The 21,832-nt window shown below is 42.0% G+C and overlaps 1 protein-coding gene and 1 long non-coding RNA gene across 7 annotated transcripts in view; one reads left to right on the top strand and one right to left on the bottom strand.

The window, feature by feature from the left end:
- The window catches only part of CC2D2A (coiled-coil and C2 domain containing 2A), a 268,775-nt gene that overhangs the window by 124,566 nt on the left and 122,377 nt on the right, over window positions 1–21,832 (bottom strand). For 4 of the 5 annotated variants that reach the window (XR_013165772.1, XM_077136434.1, XM_077136433.1 and 1 more), the window contains 3 exons: window positions 18,059–18,115; window positions 15,854–15,937; window positions 13,637–13,760 (listed from right to left, as the gene is read on the bottom strand). Coding sequence is in view for 4 of the 5 variants with exons in the window: in XM_077136434.1 (XP_076992549.1) it covers window positions 13,637–13,760; window positions 15,854–15,937; window positions 18,059–18,097 (247 nt within the window). In the remaining variant the exon portion in view is untranslated. Of the gene's footprint in view, window positions 1–13,636; window positions 13,761–15,436; window positions 15,810–15,853; window positions 15,938–18,058; window positions 18,116–21,832 lie in introns of those variants that run through there. The other variant, XM_077136436.1, reaches the window with a different exon arrangement.
- Window positions 6,038–14,058, top strand: LOC143663049 (uncharacterized). Of its 2 annotated transcripts, XR_013165774.1 has the most exons (4): window positions 6,038–6,238; window positions 9,026–9,114; window positions 10,782–10,938; window positions 13,592–14,058. It is a non-coding gene; the product is annotated as an uncharacterized LOC143663049 (long non-coding RNA). The 2 variants fall into 2 exon arrangements; XR_013165773.1 differs by lacking the exon at window positions 9,026–9,114.

Here is a 21,832-nt window from a genome sequence, read left to right as displayed (position 1 = left end):
TTATGAACTATTCTTTAAAAGGACAAGCAATTTTGTTTAAACACCATCTCTTCTGAATAAAGAAACTGAAGTGACTTCTTTAGTATTTGTTTTGAAAGCCTGATGAATTTTGAATCAGTGTAATTCATGATTTAAAAAATGTATTTAGTAAGTAAGAGACCACTGAAAAGGTATAAATATTTCCAAATCTGATCTGTACAACTAGATGGTGGTGTTTCATCTTCCCAGGTAGAAAGTGACAAGCTTGTACTTGTCACTGGTACTTTGTAGCACTAAAAGTAGAACCAAAGAAAACAACATATAAAGGAGCCATGAGGGTTTGAGAGATGTTATATTTGAAAGGTCTTTTGAGCCAAAATAAATATAATCCTCATTTGTATAAAATAACGATGCTAACTGTTTTTGCAAAGATAATATTACATGACACCCTTGGAAAGCAATGTGTGCTAATTCATTTCCTTTGAGATAGCTAATAGAGATTAAATACTCTCACTTTTATTTTGGTAGAATATGGCAATACAATATTTCTTTAAATAGACAAAAGAACTAAGTCAGTGCATGTGAAACATTGTTTTTTTCCCAATTGATTGTGAGTTATTCTAATACATTCAAATCAGCCAGGTGATCCCAATTTGGCTCTACTTTCCCGGCCCTGGGAATGAGAAATGATTTGCCAAGCTTGAGAAAGGGTGTGATTTAACATTTACGAAAGGAGGCATATTCATAAAAAAAGTTCTGCGGCACTGCTAAGAAGACCCGGAAGGAATAAAGCTTCTGTAGGATCAAATGCAAAGTGAGGGAGATGAAAATATATTTAAAAATTATTAGAAGACTTAGTTTGGGGGCATGCAAAATTTATGGACAATGAGAGAATTCTAGGGCATTCCACTAAAATAAATATATATGGAATGCCAAAATAGTATGAAATATGGATTTCCTTGACAAAATGATGCTTTTCATCAGAGGTTGCAAGTGACTTGCAAATGATGGCAACGCTGTACTTGCTTCCCAGCCAACCCATGAACTCCAGGTCTTTATTGACCTTATGCAGTGGCTTCCAAGATCTTCTCTGGGCTCCATCTCCTTTTTCCTATCATCGATCTCACTCAGCCCCCTCTCTCTCTCCTCAATGAAACTTTAGCCACTTTCAAGTTTTCTTCCAGCCACTTAGTTATACCTCACCCCTCAGAAAACACAACCATTTCCTCCAAGTAAAAAAGGCATTGCAGTCTTTAAAACAATTTCCTATTTCTCTCATCCTATGTCCTAAATTGATGTCATTGGAATCCTGATGCTTCCTTTAAAAAAAATATATATATATTTTATATATATATATATATATATATAAGCTATGTGGAGATGGAATACATACACCAGAAAAGTTCACTCTTTTATAATAAATTAATATTATTTTGCTGAGTTATTTTCTTGGTGGTTACCCTGGCGATTGCAATTACAATCTTACCTTAAAACAATTTTTGTTTGGATTAATACCAAACCAAACCTTTATACTCTAGACAAAGACTAAACTTCTGAAGTTATTTTATTTTTTTTTACTCTTATGATTAGTAGTTATGAAATTTGACAGGACCTTTATATTTTCATCAGTTGTGCAGTATTGATTATTGTGATGATAGCTCAGTCAAAAAGTCAACTTGTTGATAGGGTGAGCAATAAAAGATTTTCAAGCGTAAAAATATACAAAATTCTGTGAGGCAGGGTGGAGGGAGTGGGAAGAAAAGAGTTCAAGAAGAAAGGGGAACGGGGTACAATTTCCAACGATTACAAATGAGCTTGTTTATTGTTTTTAAAATAGATGATGGTGGTGATCAAATCATTTTGGTATTTAGATTCCTTTGGACAACTTTAAAATTTATATAATAGTTTCATTTCAGAATACTACCAAATACAATGGGCCAGAAATTAGATCCTTTTCAAATATTTAAAAGCGTTATAAAAATTTTATGACACCTTAAACATATCTAAGAAGGAACTTCGTGTTTACCCAATTTTTGCAGGGGTGGTAGACGAAAGCATTGGGAGACCACTGGCCCAAACTGGCTTTTTACTTCTGCATCTCCTCTCCCAATGCTAAAATCCAGCCACAGAATAATGTGTCCCTGTTGGAAAATTCCAGGGATGGAATGTCAATATGGGGTTGGCAGGGAGGGGTGAATGGGGAGAAGCCAGCTTGATTTCAATAGAAAAAATGGAATATTTCCTGGAAAAGGAAATATTCTCCAGGCTTGAGAGGGCAAAGGTAATGCAATATGTTGGAACTGTCCCCAACTTTTTATTTTTTAAAGTATTTTTATTGAGAAATCTTCACACACATGCAGTCCATCCATACTAGACAAATCAATGGCACACAATATCATTACAGAGTTGTGTATTCATCACCATGATTGTTTTTAGAACATCTGCATCACTCCAGAAAAAGAAAAAAAAAAAAGAAAAAACATATATCTCATACTCCTTACCACTCCTCATTGACCACTAGTATTTCAATATGCCCAATTTATTTTATCCCTTTTCTCTTCTATTAATTTTTTTATCCATATTTTTCTACTCATCTGTCCATACCCTGGATAAAAGGAGCATCAGACACAAGGTTTTCACAATCACGCAGTCACATTGTAAAAGTCACATCATCTCCAAGAATCAAAGCTACTGAAACAATGCTTAACATTTTTAATCTTTAGGAAATTACAAATTAAAAGGACAATGGGATACCACTACATATCCATTAGAAAGGCTATAAATAAAGACAGACATTACCAAGTGTTGGCTATTATATGGGAAAATTAGAACTCTCATACACTGTTAGTGGGAAAGTGAAATGGTACAGATACTTTGGAAGACAGATTGGCAGTGTATTAGTCAAAGTTCTCCAGAGAAACAGAATCACAAGTGAGTTCTTAAAAAGTTATATAACCTCCAACTTCTACTTCTAAGAATCTTCCCAAGAGAAATGAAAACACATTCCCACACAAGGACATATCACCATAGTTCACAGCATTTTTCATAATAGCCCCCAAATGGAAATAATGCAAATATCCATCAATGGATGAATGAATAAACAAAATGTGGTATTCCATAATGTGGACTACCATTCAGCAATAAAAAAGAATGAAATGTGCATACATGTTATATTTATGCATTTTAAAAATGTGTTAAGCAAAAAATAGCTAGATGCAAAACACTTCATATTGAATTATTGTATTTCCATGAAATGCCCAGAAAAAAGTAAATTTATAGAGAAAGAAACAGTTCAGTGTTTGTCTAGGGCTGGAGGAGGGAATGAAGGCTAATAGAAAAAAGGCAGAAAGGAAATTTGTGGGTGATGGGAATGTTCTAAAACTGGATAGTGGTGATGGTTGTTCAAGTCTATAAATTTACTAAAAAATCATTGAATTGTACATTTACAGGGAGTGATGTTTTTAGTAAGTAAATTGTACCTCAATAAGGTTGTTAAAAATATGAGTTGTCTTCTTAGGCATGCAAGATTGGAAGTTGAGTGGGTAATGGCATGTTCAGTCTGGAAGAAGTCCAAGCCAGAGATAAAAACTTGGGACTGGTAAGTGAATAAACAGAATGTAAAGTTTTGAGGCTAGATGAGCAGACTAAGGGAAGAGTGTTGACAAAGAAAAGAGGAATAAGCACTGAGCATGGGGTGCTCCAACATTTAGAGGTCAGAGATGTGAGTAAGAACCAGCAAAGGAGCCTGAGAGATTGCAACCAGTGAGTAGAAAGAGAAACTGGAGAGTGGAATCTGGAAGCGGAGTAAAAGGAGAAAAGAGCAATGAGCACATCAAATACTGCTGAGAGAGCAAGGAAGATGAAGACAAAGAACCAACTATTGAATTAGCCAATGCGACATTCATTAATGGCCTCAACAAGAGCAATTTCCGTGAAAGGGTAGGAGTGTGAGTTTGATTGGAGTGTGGTCAAGAGAGGATGGAAGACCATAAGGAATTTTGCTGTGTTAGGGGTTTTGTAGAAAAGGAGGGCAAGGAAATGAGGCTGTGGCTGGAGGAGGACATGGGGCCATGCCTTTCCATATAACTAATAATGATAAGAGTGACATTTCTTTATACTTTTCTTAGGACTTGATTTAGTCTTCCTGCTTACATGTGACATAGTGCACCCCAATGTTGGTGAACTCCATGCCCATTCTGACTGTATTCCATCCTCTGCCTAGAGCATCCTTCCCCTCCTCAAGATGCTGGCTGCACAGTGACTGCCCAGACCCAGCTCCCTCGTGCCATATGTCCCATGCTGAACTTTATGACATCTATTTACTGCGGCAGCCTCTCCCAAGTCCCCAGGACTTTAAAAAAATAGGCCTACACTAAATCATCCATTTCCTTTCATTTGCATCAAATTTCACTGGATTCTGGACTTTCTTTTCAACCAATATGGAGAAATTGGCTTTGAAATGATGCTTTAATCAGGGAAACTAGCACGAATGAATGAGAAACAGATGTTAGTAATGAAGAAGTTTGTGTTCATAAGAAACTTCTTAACATTTGATAGCTACTCCCTCAAGAGGTAGTACAAGATAGAATCATGGGGAAATGTGTGTCCTTTTCTCTACATGTTTATTTGGTTTGGAACTACAGAATGCTCAGTGAAATGCTTTCCTTATTTGGAATGTCATGATTATATATATGTTAAAATGGCAAATTAGAAGTAATTTTCACTGCATGGATTTGTGGCACTGTTAATTAGGGACTGGCAAACATTGCCAGGAGCCGCCTACGTACCTGCTAAGCAGAGCTGAAATTCAGTCTTCCCTAGAGAACACAAAGTCTGGTGGGTGCTGGGTACCAACCCAAAAATGATTTGGGATGCTCACATGGCATGGAGTCTGTCCAGCTCAACAGGGGTATAGGCTTTCCAAAGAAGGTGACACTGATACTAATTTTTGAATGATAAGTAGCCAGGATAAGAAAGAGACAAACAAAACCCCAAATAGGGAAGACGTTATTCTAAGAAGGGAAAATAAGATGGTGATCCACCTGTGTGCCAGCCTTTTTGGGCAAAAAAAAAATCAGGCACAAACAACCCAAGTGTCCATCAACAGGTGAATGGATAACAGAATGTGGTATGTGCATACAATGTAATATTATTCAGCCACAAAAAATTGATGAAGGGTGGGCCACAGTGGCTCAGCAGGCAAGAATGCTCGCCTGCCATGCCAGAGGACCCGGGTTCGATTCCTACCCATGTAAAAAAATAAAAAAATAAAAAATAAAAAATTGATGAAGTTCTGATACCTGCTACAACATGGATGAACCTTGAAAACTGTGAGTTTCTGTGTCAGATATTAAAGGACAATATTGCACGATTCCACATACATGAAATCTGTAGAATAAGAAAATTCACAGAGAGATAAAGTAGATTAAGGTTGCCAGCGGTTGGGGCAGATGGGGACGTTGCATAATAGGTATAGAGTTTCTTTTTGGGGTGATGAAAACATTTTGGTAATGCATGGCGGTGATGGTGGCAGACCTTGTGGAGACAACTCATATCACTGAATTGCACATTTAGAAATGGTTAAAATGAGAAATTTTATGTTATATAGATGTCAGCACAATAAAATTAGAAACACACACACAAAACACAAGAGGTACAGCAGACCAACAGTCTTTTGTGGATTCTAAACCAACCCTGTTCCCTATATTCGGGGTCTCTGGGGAGCCCTGGGAGCCCCTCCTGATAATGGTGGCTGGGCTGCGGAGCATTGTGCTAAGACCTTCCAACTCTAAGGACCACCCAGGGTTATGGCTTGTGGGTAGAGAACGGCAATATTTTACAGTGACTGAGAACACAGTTTCTAGAGGTCAACAACAGAAGTTTGAATTCTGGCTCCACCATTTCCTTCCTTAGTAACCTAATCTATAAGACAATGCCTGATGACAGGACTGTTTTGAGAATTCAATAATATAATGCATGCAAAAGAGCTTAGCACAGCACCTCCTATGTCATAGTACACAGGAGGTCATAATTTTTGTTCATTTACATCATGTACTTTCTTCTGTTAGCTGTAGGAGGCTACTCTGTCTGTGCCAGGCCCTCTGATGAGTGCTTTCTATTTATCAGCTGGTTTCATTGTCCTAACATCTGTTTGAATGTGAGCCTTTTATTATCCCCATTTTACAAATGAAGGTTCTGTGGCTTAGGAAGATTCAATTATTGGCCAAGGCCTTACAGCTGAAAGTAGCAACAAGCAGCGGTGAGTCTGACTTCAGAAATTTCTATAGGTATCAAGACACTCTTTACTGACTTAGAGTGCTTCTTATTCCTTAATATCGTGGGCAATCTAATGAGGGTGGGGGCATGAAAAGAGCAGGCAAGGAATCTTGATGGAAACCTTATCTGAAAATTCACTGTCCGGCTCAAAACATGGTGTTAAGCTTGCAGAGTCCAAGGTCACAAGGAGTCCAAGGTCACAAGGAGTCCAAGGTCACAAGGAGTCCAATTCCCAGCTATTTGTCTGTCTTAACTGGCTGTGTATCTACCCATCATCTTTCTATCATCTACTGTTATCTGTTAGCCTATCTACTCTATCATATTGTGCTGGTTTGAAGGTATGTTTGTCCCCTAGAAAAGCCATGTTTTAATCAAAATCCCATTTCATAAAGGCAGAATAATCCCTATTCAATATTGTATGAATATTGTATGAATATTAGATGACCTTAGAATCATCTTTCCCATACTCACAGTTCTTGTTCAATCTATCAAAAAACCCTCTTGGCTTTATCTTCAAAATACACAGATCTCCTGAATTCTTTCCATGCTGTTATGGTTTAAGGTTTTGTGGACCCCAGAAGATCATGCTCTTAAAGCAAATCCATTTCTGTGAATGTGAACCCATTGTAAGTAGGATCTTTTGGTGAGTAAGATCTTAAGACATGACCTACCTCATTTAGGGTAGGTATTAATCCTCTTACTGGTGTCCTTTATAAGAGAACGAAATTCAGAGAGAAAGACACAGAAGTTGAGAGACCTAGCCAGAGAAAAAGAGAGAAAGCCACTTTCATTGTTTTTGGGAAGCAATGAAACCTAAAAAAGAAGGGAGAGACCAGCAGATACTATCATGTGATTTGCCGTATGACAGGAATCCAGAATCACCTATAGCTTGTCTCTTCAGAAAGCAGGTATCATCTTGATGATGCCTTGATTTGGACAGTCACACGACCTCAGAACCATAAGCTTGTAAATTAATAAATTCCTGTTGTTAAAAAAATCAGCCCAGTTCCAATATAAGGCATTTCAGTAGCTTTAATAAACTAAAACAACCCCTTCCCTTACCACTCCGCCCCTATTCCCCATCATCTCCCAGCTTGATTTTTGTTGCGTTCTCATACCTGGTCTCCCTGCTTCTGCCCTTGTCCTTCTAAAACCACTTCCAGCACAGGAGCCTTAAGTCTCGTCAAATCACTCCTCTGCTCAAACCCTCCATCAGCTCCACTTCCTCTCAGATCAACAGCCAAATGTGGGTACCAGTCCTCTTCTCCCTTCTGCACTTACTTCATATTCCTTTCCTCCTTGTTCACTCCCCTTAACCACTTTGGCCTCCTTGCTGTTACTTAAATCTGCCAAGCTCACTCTTATTTTAAGACCACTGTGTGGAATATTCTCCCCTCAGTTATCATTTTGGCTTGCCCTCTCATTTCTTGTGGTCCACTGCTCAAACTGCATCTTCCTGGACAAACTTTCACTGATGATCTTTCATAAGACCCCGTCCTTTCCTCTCATCCCACATCAGTTCTCTCCATCTTCTTCTTGATTGTCATCTATAACATTTCTCACCGTTTGCCATACTGTTGATAAATAGGACCTCTTTGATTTGCTTTCTTTTCTTCCCTGTGGAGGTATTGAGATATTCGATTCACATGCTCATTTCACAAATAAAGAAACTGAGGATTTGGAAGATTGTGGAAGTTGTCTAAATCTTAGAAAGTGACAGGGCAGTAGTATCTGTACTTGTCTAACACCAAAGCCCATGGTCTTTTGTTTACGTAACAACTCTACTGCCTTCCAGTGACAAGCTTAATAAAGAGATGGGTGGAAAGCTTTCTTTGACGACTGTTTGAGTTTGCTAGCTGCCAAAATGCAACACACCAGAGATGGATTGGCTTTCAGTAAAAGGGAATCTATTGATTTAACATATAGTTCTTCAGAGGAAAGGCAGCCAACCCTCAACGGAGGTTCTTTCTTACGTGGGAAGGCACAGGGTGATCTTCGCTGGCTCCCTCTCCAGGCCTCTGGGCTCCAGCATCTTTCCCTGGGGTGAATCCTTTCTGCATCTCCAAAGGCCTGGGCTGAGCTGCTAGTGCTGAGATGAGGCATGCTAAGCTGCTTGGACTGTGCTACATTGAGCTCTCTCATTTAAGCACCAGCCAATTAAATCAAACATCATTCATTGCAGCAGGCATGCCTCCTTTTGATGGCAGATGTAATTAGCAACAGTTGAGGTTCACATACCATTGGCTCATGTCCACAGCAATAGAACTAGGCACCTTCACCTGGCCAAGTTGACACCTGAATCGAACTACCACAAGGATAGCCACAGGTGGCTCAGAGGCAGTGATGGTCACAAGACATTCTGAAACCAAGAAGGAGTCAACCAAAGGGAAGCCAGTGCTGGAAAAGCATGGAAAATATGCTTGCAAGGGGCTGGATTGTTTCAGGATCCCAGAACCCAGAAAAAAAAAAGTGTGGATTTTTTGTGATAGCTATTACAAATTTCTGAGCAGAATAGCAATATAAAAAGAATTTTAAAGAATAGTTAATATGGCGGTATTTTAGTTTCCTAGGCTATTTAAAGCAAATACCATAAAATGAGTTGGTTTAACCAATGGGAATTTATTAGCTAACAGTTCTAAGGCTGGGAAAATGTCCAAATTGAGGCATCATCAGTATGATGTCTTCCTCCTGAAGACCAGCTGTGCTGATCCTTGGTCTCTCTTTCTCATGGGTGCAAACTTATTCTCTTGGATGGCTCATTCTGGGGTAGACCAGCAACCATGTCATGAGGACACTCAAGCAGCCCCACAGACAGGAACTGAGGCTTCTTCACACAACCAAGACCAACTTGCCAGTCATGTGAGTCAACTGGGGCTTTTCTAGCCACATTCAAGGCTTCGGATGATTGCAGACCCAGGCAATGTCTTGAGATATTCCTGAGAGACCCTAAGCCAGAACCACAGCTAGGCTTCTCCAAAAATTGTGACCAAGTCTTCAAGACCTTGTATTAGGCAATGGATTCTTAGACTTTACACCAAATGTAAGAGCAACAAAATGGAAAAAAAAAAAGATACATTGGATTTTATTAAAATTAAAAACTCGTTCATCAAATAGCATCATCAAGATAGTGAAAAGACAATGTACAAAATGGGAGAAAAAACTTGGAAACCATATATCTGATAAGGGTTTACTATTCAGGATATATAAAGAACTCCTACAACTTAACCACAAAAAAACAAACATACAATTAAAAATGGGCAAAGGACTGGAATAGACATTTCGCCAAGTAAGATAAGCAAATGGCCAAAAAGCACACAAAAAGATACTCAACATCAATGAACATTAGGGAAATGCAAATCAAAACCACAGTGAGATTCCACTTCACACCCACAAGAATGGCTAATATTTTAAAAATGTAAAATAACAGTGTACATGCAAAGAAATAGGGACCCTTGTACATCATTGCTGGGAATGTAAAATGGTACAGGCACTATGGTAAATAGTTTGGTGGGTCCTCCAGAAGGTAAAAATAGAACTACCATTTGATCTGTCAATCCTAATTCTAGGTATACACATAAAATAATTGAAAGCAAGGACATGAACAGATATCTGTGCACTGATGTTCATAGCAGCATTTTTCACAATAGCTAAAAAGTGGAAGCAACCTAAATGCCCATCAACAGATGAATGGATAAACAAAGTGTAGTACATACACACAATGGAATATTATTCTACTGTAAAAAGAATTGAACTTCAGATATATGCTACAGTATGGATGAATTCTGAAGATATCATGTTGAGTGAAATGAACCAGACACAAAAGGACAGATATTGTATGATTTCACTTGTATGAAATAACTAGACTATGCAAATTTATAGAGATAAAAAGTAAATTACAGGCTATCAGGGCCCCAGAGAGGGAGAATGGAGAGTCAGTGCTTATTGGGTACAGAGTTTCTGTTTGGGATGATAGAAAAATTTTGGTAATGGGTAGCAGTGATGGGAGCACAATATTGCAAATATAACTAACGCTAACTGAACGGTATGTTTGAAGGTGATTAAAATGGGAAATGCCATGTTGTGTATGTTACCACAATTAAAAAAGAAGTCATGACCAAGAGAAACTTGAGTCATAGAAAAAACGTATTGGTGTTTTAAGTCATTAAGTTTTGTGATAATATTTTTAAGCAACAATAGATAACTAACCCAATTAGTCTTCCTTTTGGAAAAAAAATGCACTTTGTATGAGGAGTATCTCAATCTATCTTTGGTGGACATGAAGATACCCTGCTGATATTTCCTGTTAGGATGAATGGCCCAGCTGCTGGGCTCTGAACCCAGCACTTTTCACACAGACGCCACGCTTTTAGAATGCTCTCAGGCCCATTTTGGCAAGACACAGTCTCGTTTGGTGGGTGACTTGCTTGCAGAATCCCCATTGGTCTGGTCAAAAATTTCCTTAGAGCCAGGCTGCAGTCAGAGACTCTACATATCCAACCCTTTTTTCTTTCCTCTTTTCTTCCCAGGAGTCACTGCCAGCTTGAGACCACATTAATATTAGCTTTGGTATTTTCTTAGCTACATTCAGCCAAGCATTGACACCTGGGTTGAGTTTCTTCCCCGGCAGAAAAAACCAATGTGGTCCCTGCTAGCCTGGGCCTGGCCGTGGAACCAGCAACTGAGGTGAGTGAATCCAGCTGGACCTGGACGGTGGGTGGTTTGAGAGTTCTGACACCTGACATCTCTGTTCTCACCACAACTCCTTTCCTTTTCTTTCCATGTCCAATGAAGCAGTGTCTAAACTGATACCTCTGGATCCAAGCTTTGTTCCTCAAATGCATACTCAAAATTCCCACCATGGCAGCCTTTTAAATACAAACTCCTCAGCAAAATCCACTGCTCCACCATTCCACCTAATCTTGCACGTTATTTCTTAATACTCACAGCACCAAGCAGTCACATCGACCCACTAAGTGTTTTCAGCAGACATGTTTGCGTGCTTACAAGCTCTTCTCTGGAATGCTCCTCTCCTGACACTCTACCACGGAGGCTCCTACACACCTGCTGAAACCCTGTTCCTCAGTCTTCTTGTCTCTGCTACCTGTTTATTCCTTACCTGCTGTCTTGACCACCTGGGCACCTGCCACCTGCTGGCTTTAACCTTTCCTTCCTGACCAATTTCTGTCCACCCAGGCTTCTTATCTATCAGGGGCTTCCCTCCTCATTCCTAGGGATGTGTCCTCTACATCTTTTTATTTTTCTCCGAGTATAATTCGCTTTTTAATTAGAATGATGTATGCAAATGACAGAATGCCACTGCCATGCACACATGGCAGCCACAGAACATGCATCAAATTCATTCTGCCCAAGGAAGGGAGAGAGGGGGCATGTCAGGGGTGCTGCTGAGTTGATGGCCCCCGCCTGACCGTCCTGCTGGCGATGGGGACACCGCCATCAGCTGGTGACGCCCCTTCCTTGCGTAAAACATTTGAATTCATTGAAGGTATCAAAAATATACCCTGTAAACCAATATACATCATTTACCTCTGCCCTTCCTTCCCATCGTTGTGGCCACAGTGTGTGTAAAAAACAGTCCAGTTCCTCAGCACGTCCGTTCCCCCCAGGCCAGCCCGGTCACCCACGGTACCTGGCAGTCTCATTGGCCGTGGCTGCTCTGGGCTCTCAGCATGAGAGCACTGGGAGCTGGACTGGGCCTCTGTCTGTCTGTCCAGAGCCTTAAGTGGGATGGGAGGCAGAGGGAGGGTGCCAGGGCTGTTAACTCAGTTTAGATTTTGATACCAATGTGTGAAGGAGGAGGCAGTGGCGCAGGAGGTATGTGGTGGCCCTGCTTTGGGTCCCTGGCCCTTCCTCATGCTCAGGAGGTGAGTCTCAGGCTCTTCCTGCATGGTTTCCTGCTGATTGCTGGGATCCCATGCCCTGGCCACCCCCGGACCCCTTCCCCCCTGGAGACCAGGTAAACATCCCCTGAGTAAGGTCTGCACTGGGCCAGCCTGGAGTGGTGGGAGTCTCAGTTAAGGCTTTAGACAGGCAAGGTTGCCAGCTCTGGATGGACAGACTGATGGATACACATCCTGCCTGACTCCTAGGGGTGTTTCCTCTACATCTTCATTCACCAGTGCTTCCAAATCAGCAATGGCTTTTAGCTCCATTCAGGGCTACCCAGAGACTGGCTGTTCAAGGTTGTGCTGAGGCAGGCAAATCTTAGCTTTGTGTCAGCTCCCAACCTCCCCAGTCTCTAAATCAGAAGTAGGACAGTTTTTTTTTTTTTTTTGGATTAATGGAATCTGTTACTTCATTCTCAAACACCTTAGTTACTGTGCATTTATCTAATGCTTTATAATATTGCAAATACTTCCACATCCATGCTTTTTTGTTTGATGCTTGTTCTCACACCCCAAGATGCTCACAGACAAATATTTCCCCCATTTTAGAGATAAGGTCACCCCCTCTGGGATTTTCCCCCTTGATTTCAAAATAACTACTTAAATATTCAATAGCTGTGATACTCAATAATGGTCATTTTATGCATTTAAAAAAGGAAATGACCCTATGGGATAAAATTTGGTCCTGTTTTGACTAATTTGTAACAGCTGTAATTGTATCATTTTTCTTGCATTGGAACCACATTTTTCTTAGGATTTGCATGTGGACCCTAGATTTTGGATCAGCTTGCTTTGAAAGCCCTCTAATTTACAACAGCTACTTAATTTTCTAATGTGGCCACAGTGAAATTGTGTAGCAATTGTATGACCATTGAGTAACATTCATGAAGAGTGATACTTTTCTTTTCTTGTCTACTTTTTATGAAAAGCAACAAGCAAGCTGAGTATTTCCCCTACTCATTAGTAGGGAATTAATGTTTACTGTCCTGGGGAAGAACAAATACTGGAAAAAAAAAAGGGCTGAAGTTCTTGGAAGGGGGAAGAGAGCAAGCATACATGTGAATGTGCCAAAAAAGGAAACCATAGCTTCTCCAGGGGGCAAAATCTCTGGGAGACTCGGAAACGTCCTCATTTCTTTCAACATCCAATTCAAGGCCTATTTCACTTACATATTTTCACTTTTTCATTCTTTAAATCTCTCCATGTTTTATTATCTACACCTTTTTTTTTTTTATAGTTTAGTTAACACTTCCAAATGTGTGTGGTTATATAGGCATATCCTGAGGATACGCAGCCCGACTTCTAGACAGACGTTATCCTGAAAATTACCCACCCTGCTGTGGCCAAGTGGGCAGTGGAAGTGGGGAAGACAGTGGCCATGCATGAAAAATAACGTGTAAAAAAATCCTCATATTCCTGTTTTGGGCTCCTAGGGGCCATTGATAAATCCTGGTTGGAGCGAGGTGAGAGGCACTTACTTCGTGGGCCTCGTCGTGTTGTCATGCTCAGGAGGTGAGTCTCGGGCTCTTCCTGCACCGGTTCCTGCGGATTGCTGGGATGGGATTTTTCCGACACCATTTCCATGGGTCCAGTGGTCAGAGGCTGTGGGCAGAGGGTTACAGGAGAGTGACTCCCCTGTTTCCATTCTCTCAGCTCCCATCCTGGGATGGAGGTGGGTCAGTCAGCGGACAGCTCTAATACTGCTCACCTCCGCTAGCCGTGGTCCCTGTCACCTGGCTTGCTGTGGACACCCTCAGGGAAATGATGTGAGCTCCTGGTTTCTCTAGGAAGCTTCCTGTGAAATTATAAGGCATCTCAAAGCAAAATGGGTATTTTCACTTTTTCTAGGTAAAATTGTGTAGAGCTCTGCAGAAATTTGGGCAAAGTTAATTCCTTCTTAGCTCCGAATAGTTTGGAGACACTTGCTAAAGTGTCATGAGATAATCTGGGGTGGGGGGGTGGGGACACCTCTACTGAGTCCACCCTTGGGGTGCTCCCAAGAATAGCCTCTGGTTCCTTCCCCAAGCTCTCAGTGGAAGATCTGTCTGTCCTGGGCCAGGCTGGTAAAAAGGATTGCAGTGGAGGCCATGGGGGAGTGACCGCCTTTGGGGCTAAACAGAGAAGGCTTGCTTCTGAATTTAGATTTACTGTGGGACTTTGAGCTAATTACCCAACTTCTTAGGCCATGGTTAAAACAAGGGGGAAAAATAGCCCATTTCCTGGGCTGTTACTATGTATCAGGCATTGTACAAAGCACAGACATTCTGATTTAAATGGACTGGGGTAGTCCTGGTGCACCTTATTTAAAAAAAAAATGCTCCAGGTGATTCGGAATTGTGACAGGGTCAGGAATCACAGTCTAGATTCTTTGAAAGCCCCAAACAACTATGTCCCATTATCTGAGACCATCAGGGCTTTGGTGAGGATTTAAAAGAAGGTGGTGGGGTGGTTCGATGGTGGCTCAGCAGGCAGAATTCTTGCCTGACATGCTGGAGACCCAGGTTTGATTCCCAGTGCCTGCCCAAGCAAAAGAAAAAAGAGTAAAAACCAACCAAACAAACAAAAGAAATGGTGCCTCTGTACCTTGTTGGACACAAAAATGCTCAGTAATTGAGAGCTGTTATTCTCTTTTCCATCCCTGCCCCTTTCTCTGGTTCCATTCAAGCCCCACACAGTGGCCTTTGAGCTGAGACCCAGCTGGCATTTTTTGGGTCAAGGGCTTTGACCCTTCCCATCCCACTGATTCATCTGCAGCTTTGGTGGGGCTCCTAACCCAGGCTGCAGAGCTGCTGACCCCACAGGAAGGGGTTAAAGTTCTGGGCACTGTGGCTGCCTGGGGTGATTCCCCTTCTCCGGAGGGCAGACCTTAGAGCCTCCGCCCACGTGGCTGGACAGCAACTCCCCCGCCCCGGTGGCCCTGCCCTGGTCACAGGCAGATTCACCCCATCCAGGCTGCAGGGAAGGCAGAGGGCGGCTCTTCTGCCCAGTGTCCCCCATCCGGGGTACAGTGGGTGAAGGGGGGTTGAGGGGGAGTTTCTTCCCAGCCTTGGGCTCTCCCGGTCCTCTGCCCGCCTCCTGGGCCCCTCCTCTCCCGGCAGCCCCATCCCTGTCTGCTGACTCAAAATGGCGCTCCCTCCCCTCCCCTCCCCTTTCCTCCCTTTTTCCTGCTGCCTTCCTGAGTATTCCAAGCAAATCGCCCTTCTCCAAGGTCTCAGCGGCCTCCCTTCTCAGAGTGCCACTCAAGACCAAGGGGATTCCTTTATCCTGAAGAGTTTTACCTTGCAAGGGGAAGCTCGCAGCCAAGGAGAGGAATGGCGAGAGGGGAGAGGAGCAGCCAGCGGGGGAATGGGCCTTGGGATTGGAGAAAAAGCAAATTCCCCAAGATCTGTTATCCTGCACTGCCATCTACTGCCTGTGCCAGCTCATGACCATCAGTGGCAACGCCAAGGCCAGCTCCCACCATCATTTCTAGACTTCTCTCTCCAAAGCCTGGCAAGACCTCTGGGAAAAAATGCCTGATTGTGAGAGTCATGCATGAACCCCCAAACCTCGCACCCTCACCTCTGCCGTCAGTCAGCCCCCGCCTGAGGGATGCTTCCTTTGGTGGATTCCGTGCTCATCCCCCATGGGTGCAGGCTGGCTGCTAAGCAAGGGCCCAGTCCGCAGCCAGATGCAAGCTTCTTGTCGCTCCCTACCTGTCTCATCCTTTTCTGTCTTTGCACCTTCGAGTTCTTCTTTTTACTTCCCACGTGGGCATCCTCATCATTTTCAAGGAACTCCTTTGTGAAAATGCAAGTGGGAGAGTTAGACACCTTGTGCTGTATGTTTGTGTGTAAGCTGAGAAAGACTCTTAAGAAAGAAAGGGAGGTGTGGTTTACAGATACTAAAATTAAAATTGCCGCCTTGACCCTGTGTTCCAATGCCTCCAATTGAGTGTACTGTAATGTGATTTAAACAGCCACTGCCGTCTGCCCTTCTCAACATAGACATGTTCTTGAAAAGTTGAATCCAAACTGAGATATTAAAAATGAGATGATGCTAGGGCTCCAGGTTCTCGTTTATTTCATAAAGCACTTATTGGGCACCTGCTGAATTCTGAGCCTTGGTGCCAAGAGATGAAGACAACATATCTTTTGCCCTCAAAAGTCACAACCTAATGAGGGGACCAGAATATACTTTCTGATGGAAGGACCTTGGCACAGAAGACTGCATCAGGACCAGATATGGGTCTTCAAGTCTCTGCTCCCAGCCTTACTACCAGGTGAGGAGTAATAAAGACAGATAATTAAATTCCCACAGAAGTTTTGATTTATAGGGAATTTAGCACATCTTTTTGAAAAGGTTGGTCCTTTTACAGGGCAAACTCCACTTTCTTTTATCCATGTTATGCTTTCTAAAGTTTTAGTCAAAAAATGTTAGAGCTGAAAGCTCCGAAGTTTTAAAGCTGTAAAGTCTCCTAGTCAGAGATTTTCAAACGGAGCCCACACACCTCTGGGTCTACAAGAAGTTGTGCGAGAAGCCCAATATCTCTCCCTGGTACACCAATTTTATTTTATTTTATTTTTTAAAAAACATACAAACACAAACATTCTTACCCACATTCTTACCATATAATTTTATTAATAAATGCGGGGAAGGTTTGTTTTTATATTAAACTTGAGACCCAAAGCAGATGTCATGTGGGTTTTAACAATATGATAGAAGATTTCAGAGAAAAGTCATGCAGGTTGCAGGACTAGGCCAGAGTATATACCACTCCCCTTAGCCGTATGGGATTGAAAAGACGTGCCCTTCAGTTAGGCAGGAGCAACCGGGGCCCTGAACTAGGGAATGGACCTGGTGTGGACATTGCCTTGGCCTGTGTGACCTGCTCTCTCTCTGGCCCATCCTCTGAGAAGAAGCCCCATCCTCACTCTGGCCTCTCTCTTCTGGGCTCAGAATTCTTAGCTCTGGAATTCCCCAAGTTAGATTATAAAATGATAATAATATGGAGGCTCAAGTGTGGTTCTTAGTTCAATTCTAAGTTCTTATTGTCTAGAATGGACCTGTGAGGAATTGGGGGCCATTTTTTTGCTTTCCAATAAGTGATTTGATCCTCAATAATGGCAATCACCAAGTAGAACTTCAAAAAAGAAACGCAGAATGTAAACCCCATGAGAGCAGAAGGTTTTGTCTGCTGTATCTCCAAGGATTTTAGAGCAATATCTGGCACAATAAATATATATTTTTTTGCATGAGTAAATAAGCAAATGTAGATTTATGTGGTTTCTAGGTGCTTGAGATCTTAAGTTTATCCTGCTTGGTTTTATCTGGGTAATGAATTCCTATTTTGGCTTTTTATAATACTATATTGAAAACAGCATGCCTCCTTTCCACCTCTGTGGTCCCAAGGCCATAAGCAAGGATTGAAAGGCATACATTTATCTCTGCTGGGTGCTATACAGTCTGACAACTATGGACTGTCCGCCTTTTCTGGTCTGGACAGTGCTTTAGTGATATTTTTTTCTTTTTATGCACAATGGGTCAGAAATTGCAGGACTCCGTGAGATAGAAACTGGCCAAAGGATTTTATTAGCTAGTATAGTCTTCGGTTGTTACTTTCATTCTGCACATTGATTTCTAAAGAATTGCTCTTTGTCAGAATTCATGAAATGATAACAAAGACGCTTCAGTGCATCTAGATAGGAGGTAAGACCCCGAATGCCTGCAGGCTGTATTTCCTATACTATCTGCTGCCCTTCTCTACCATGTGCCTAATAGGGCACTCTCTGCATGCAGTAGGCATGCAATATTAATGCTTGTTGCTGGCCTGACTTTCTCCCTCTCATACATGTATGGCAGGAGTGGGTACACACAGGCAAATCTCACAATCTCACATGGGTATCTGAGCAACCACTTACCTCTGTAATGATGTTTACTTTTTCTTCATTGGGATTCATTTTGGCTAGGATGGATCCCTGATGGGCAAAGAACAATGGAGAAGTCAGACATTTTGAAATCAATGAAACATTCCTTTTCTTGCTATTGATCAATATGATGGCATCCTGGATGGTTAGTGAAGTGCTTGAGTTGATCTGACTTTGCATTTATAAAGGAGATATCCTTGCAGACCCCCAGTTTGGTGGAAATGAACACAACTACAAAAGGAAGGATATCAGATCCCTCTCTCCCCAGTAGCCTGGCTTTACTGCTTAGCAGGTTGGGGCATGGAAAGAGTTTTGTCCTTGTAGTTACATGACCTTGGTTGGGGTCCCAGCTCCTGATGGACTATTTCACAGCTTCACCTGTCCCCTAGAACCTCTACCCTTCCCCTCACCCCCAACATCTTCTCATGACCTTGCTTTCCATTCAACTGAGCAAATGGATGAAACCAGAGAGGGCTCTAACAACTCCCACCTCCCCATCCACCCACCCACTGCATCCTACCACCCCTCTGCCTCCACTCACTACTGTGAACTGTCCCTACCCTGAGCTAGGCCAGCACCTCTTCAGTCATGGCACCCCATCATCTCCCATCCTCCAGGACATTGCCCCTGGCAATTCCCCCATTTCATCTGGATCATGATTTCTTCCCTCTCTGCTATCTCTTTTCCATCAGTGTAAAAAGTTCTATAATTTTCCCTTCCTTAAAGAAAGTCTTCTTGACTTTACTTCTCTTTCCAGCAATTGCCCAAGGTTTCTATCCTGTACAGAGAAACTTCTCAAAACACATACCCTTTTTTCCCAATATGCCTTTTGGGCCCACCCCTCCTGAAATTTCCCTTACAAGGGTCTCTAGTGACCTATCCATGGCTGCAGTCAATGATCAAGTCACAGTTCTCATCTTATTTGACTCATGAGTGGCATTTAGCGTAATTGATCTCTCTCTTCTTGAAATACTTTCTTTATTAGGCATCCAGGACACATTCTCTCCCGGGTTTCCTCCTACCCACTGGCTGCTCCTACCCACAGGGCTCCTTTGCTGTTCTCTCCTCACCCACCACCCACCACCATCACGTGTGGGAGCCTCAGGGCACAGCCTTGCCTCCCATTCCTGCCTGAACACTTCCTGTCTCTTGGCTTTAAATATCATCCATATGCTGATAGTTTTGTGCCCCAGAAAAAAAAAACATGTTCTTAAGCTTAACCCATTCCTGTGGGTGTAAACCCATTGCAAATAGGACCTTTGAACGAGGTTACTTCAGATAAGGTGTGGTCCAGCTGAAGTAGGATGGGTCTTAACCCTAATTCTGGAGGCCTTCATAGAGAAGGCCACACAGAGAGAAGCCATGGGGAGCAGTTGGGAGCTAGGACTCAGTGGAACCCAGGAGAGAAAGGAAAAGAGGCTGCCACGTGCCTTGACATGTGATGGAAAAGCCAAGGACTTCTAAGGATCTCAGGCAGCCAGCCCCAGAATGCCACAGTCTTCAGGGAGAAAGCACTGCCTCACTGGGACCTCAGTTTTGGATTTCTCCTAGACTCAAAACTAATAAGCCAATAAATTCCCATTGTTGAAGCCATCCCGTTGTATGATGTTTGTTTTAGCAGGTTGGAAATGAAAACACTTCCCAATTTACACCCGGGGCCCCATGTCTCCCAGGAACTCCAGTCTTATCAACTGTATGATGGTCATCTTCATTTGGCTTAATATGCCCTAAACAAAACTCCCTGCCTCTGTTTCTCCTGCTTCTCCTGCAACCTGTCTTGTTGTAATAAACAGAACTCTGTTTTGCTCAGGCCAGAAACCTCAGAGTCATTCTTGACTCCTCTCTGACTACATGGCACATCCCATCCAGTTGCTCAGAAATCTGGCCAGCTTTGCCTTCAAATTATAGTTGGAATCCAACCAATTCTCAAGACCTCCACTATTATCATCTTAATCAAGCACTATCATCTCACAAGGACCTGCTAACTTCTCCGTTTCCCACCTTCCTCATTTATCGGCTATTTTGTACATAGAAGCCACAGTGCATCTTTCTACAATTTAAGGAGATTGTGTCCCTCCTCTGCTCAAAATCTTCCAATGACTTTCCTTTCTTACACAGAGTAAAATAAAAAATCCTTCAATGATTTACAAGGCTCTCCCTGATCTGCATTTGAATCCTCTAACCACAGGGTCCTTGCATGTGCCATTCTCTCTACTTAGAACTCTCTTTCTTCAGGTAGCTGCATGGCTCTGTCACTTAGATCCTTCAAGTCTCTGCTTATATTTCATTTTATCAGGGAGGTCTTCCCTGACCCACTAGCAAGACAGTATAACCTCTACTCACCCCCTCCACATGGCCTAACTTCTGTACAATTACTTCTTTTTCATAGTAGTTACTACCACTCCACAGATACATTTGTGTGTTTATTATCTGCCCATCTCCATTAGAATATGAGACACAAGAGGGCAGGGCATTATTTTGTTCACAGTCTAGATTGATGGTACACAGTAAGCACTCAGAAATGAATGCATAGATTATTACTTAGTGGCTGTGTGCCATGGCCACATACTGGAACCAGTTGAAATCTCATTTTCCTCTCCGGGTTTCTGTGAAGATTAGATGAGAGGACACGCAGGGAAACACAGAGCTGGCAAATCACAGGCCCTTTCTTCTTACCCATGGGATCTGAGTTCTCACTGGGTCATTTAAACCGCTCATCTCAGAAGCACTTAGGGGTTCACTGCCCCTACTGGGGAGTTCATGTGTCAAAGGAAAATGTATCTGAAATTCTGTTATCATCCCTCGAGAACTCGCAAGATACAAAAAACAGAGAAAGGGAAATGATAAAAGCAGTTAAGGAAATAAAGGGGTGAGGAGGTAATTTAGAGAAAACTAGGGGATGAGTAATGAAAATTAAATGCCAGAGGACACAAAAGCCCTGTGATAAATAACTTGGGTAATTATGACTGGGAAAACAACCCTATGAAATATTTTTTCATAGGAAAAGTTTCTTCTTTATAAATGAAAAAAATGTATATTTTGTATGTGAAAGAAATAGAAGTAAAAAATGAAAAACGTCTGGGTCAATATCTTTTTCTTTTTTTTTTTTTGCATAGGCAGGCACCAGGGATTGAACCTGGGTTTCCAGCCTGGCAGGCCAGAATTCTGCCGCTGAGCCACCATCGCACTGCCCCTGGGTCAATTTTTATCTCATTTTTTCCTGATCATTACCTTTGAATGAATTTCTAAGGACATCGAATGACACCAAAATTTATTTTTCTTAAGAACATTGTGGCTAAGAAAAGACAAATCAATACTGCCAACTTTATTGTATAAGTTGTCATTACAATATGCTTTGAGCACTTAATATATTCCTGCTGGTAACATTAAATTAGGAACCAAGATGTATTCCAGACTTATGTCACGCTGTCCCTAGGCATATGTTATCTCTAGCACATAGGTTAGTACTTTGCATCCCAGTCTACATGTGAGGAAACTGAGGCTCTGATGGGTTAAGTGATTTGCCCATAAATAGAGTTATCGAATATCACATTCAGAATTTGATCCCAGGACTCTGATTCCAAAGCCTTCCTCCACTCTACTTAACAACTCTCCTATGCTATTTAATTGTTGCTTTTGCAGTGATATCAGTAACATGCACACTCTTCTGGACACGTTGTATCCTTGTTTCTCAAGTTCAAGTATTTCCACTTCGAAGCTGCAAAACATTGCACCAACAGCAAAGGGCTCTGGCCACTTTAGGTCAAT

Source organism: Tamandua tetradactyla, chromosome 19 (genome assembly GCF_023851605.1).
Source record: "Tamandua tetradactyla isolate mTamTet1 chromosome 19, mTamTet1.pri, whole genome shotgun sequence".
Lineage (NCBI taxonomy): Eukaryota > Metazoa > Chordata > Mammalia > Pilosa > Myrmecophagidae > Tamandua > Tamandua tetradactyla.
The sequence above is the reverse complement of the archived record's forward strand: the minus strand, read 5'-3'. Positions and strand labels throughout refer to the sequence as shown.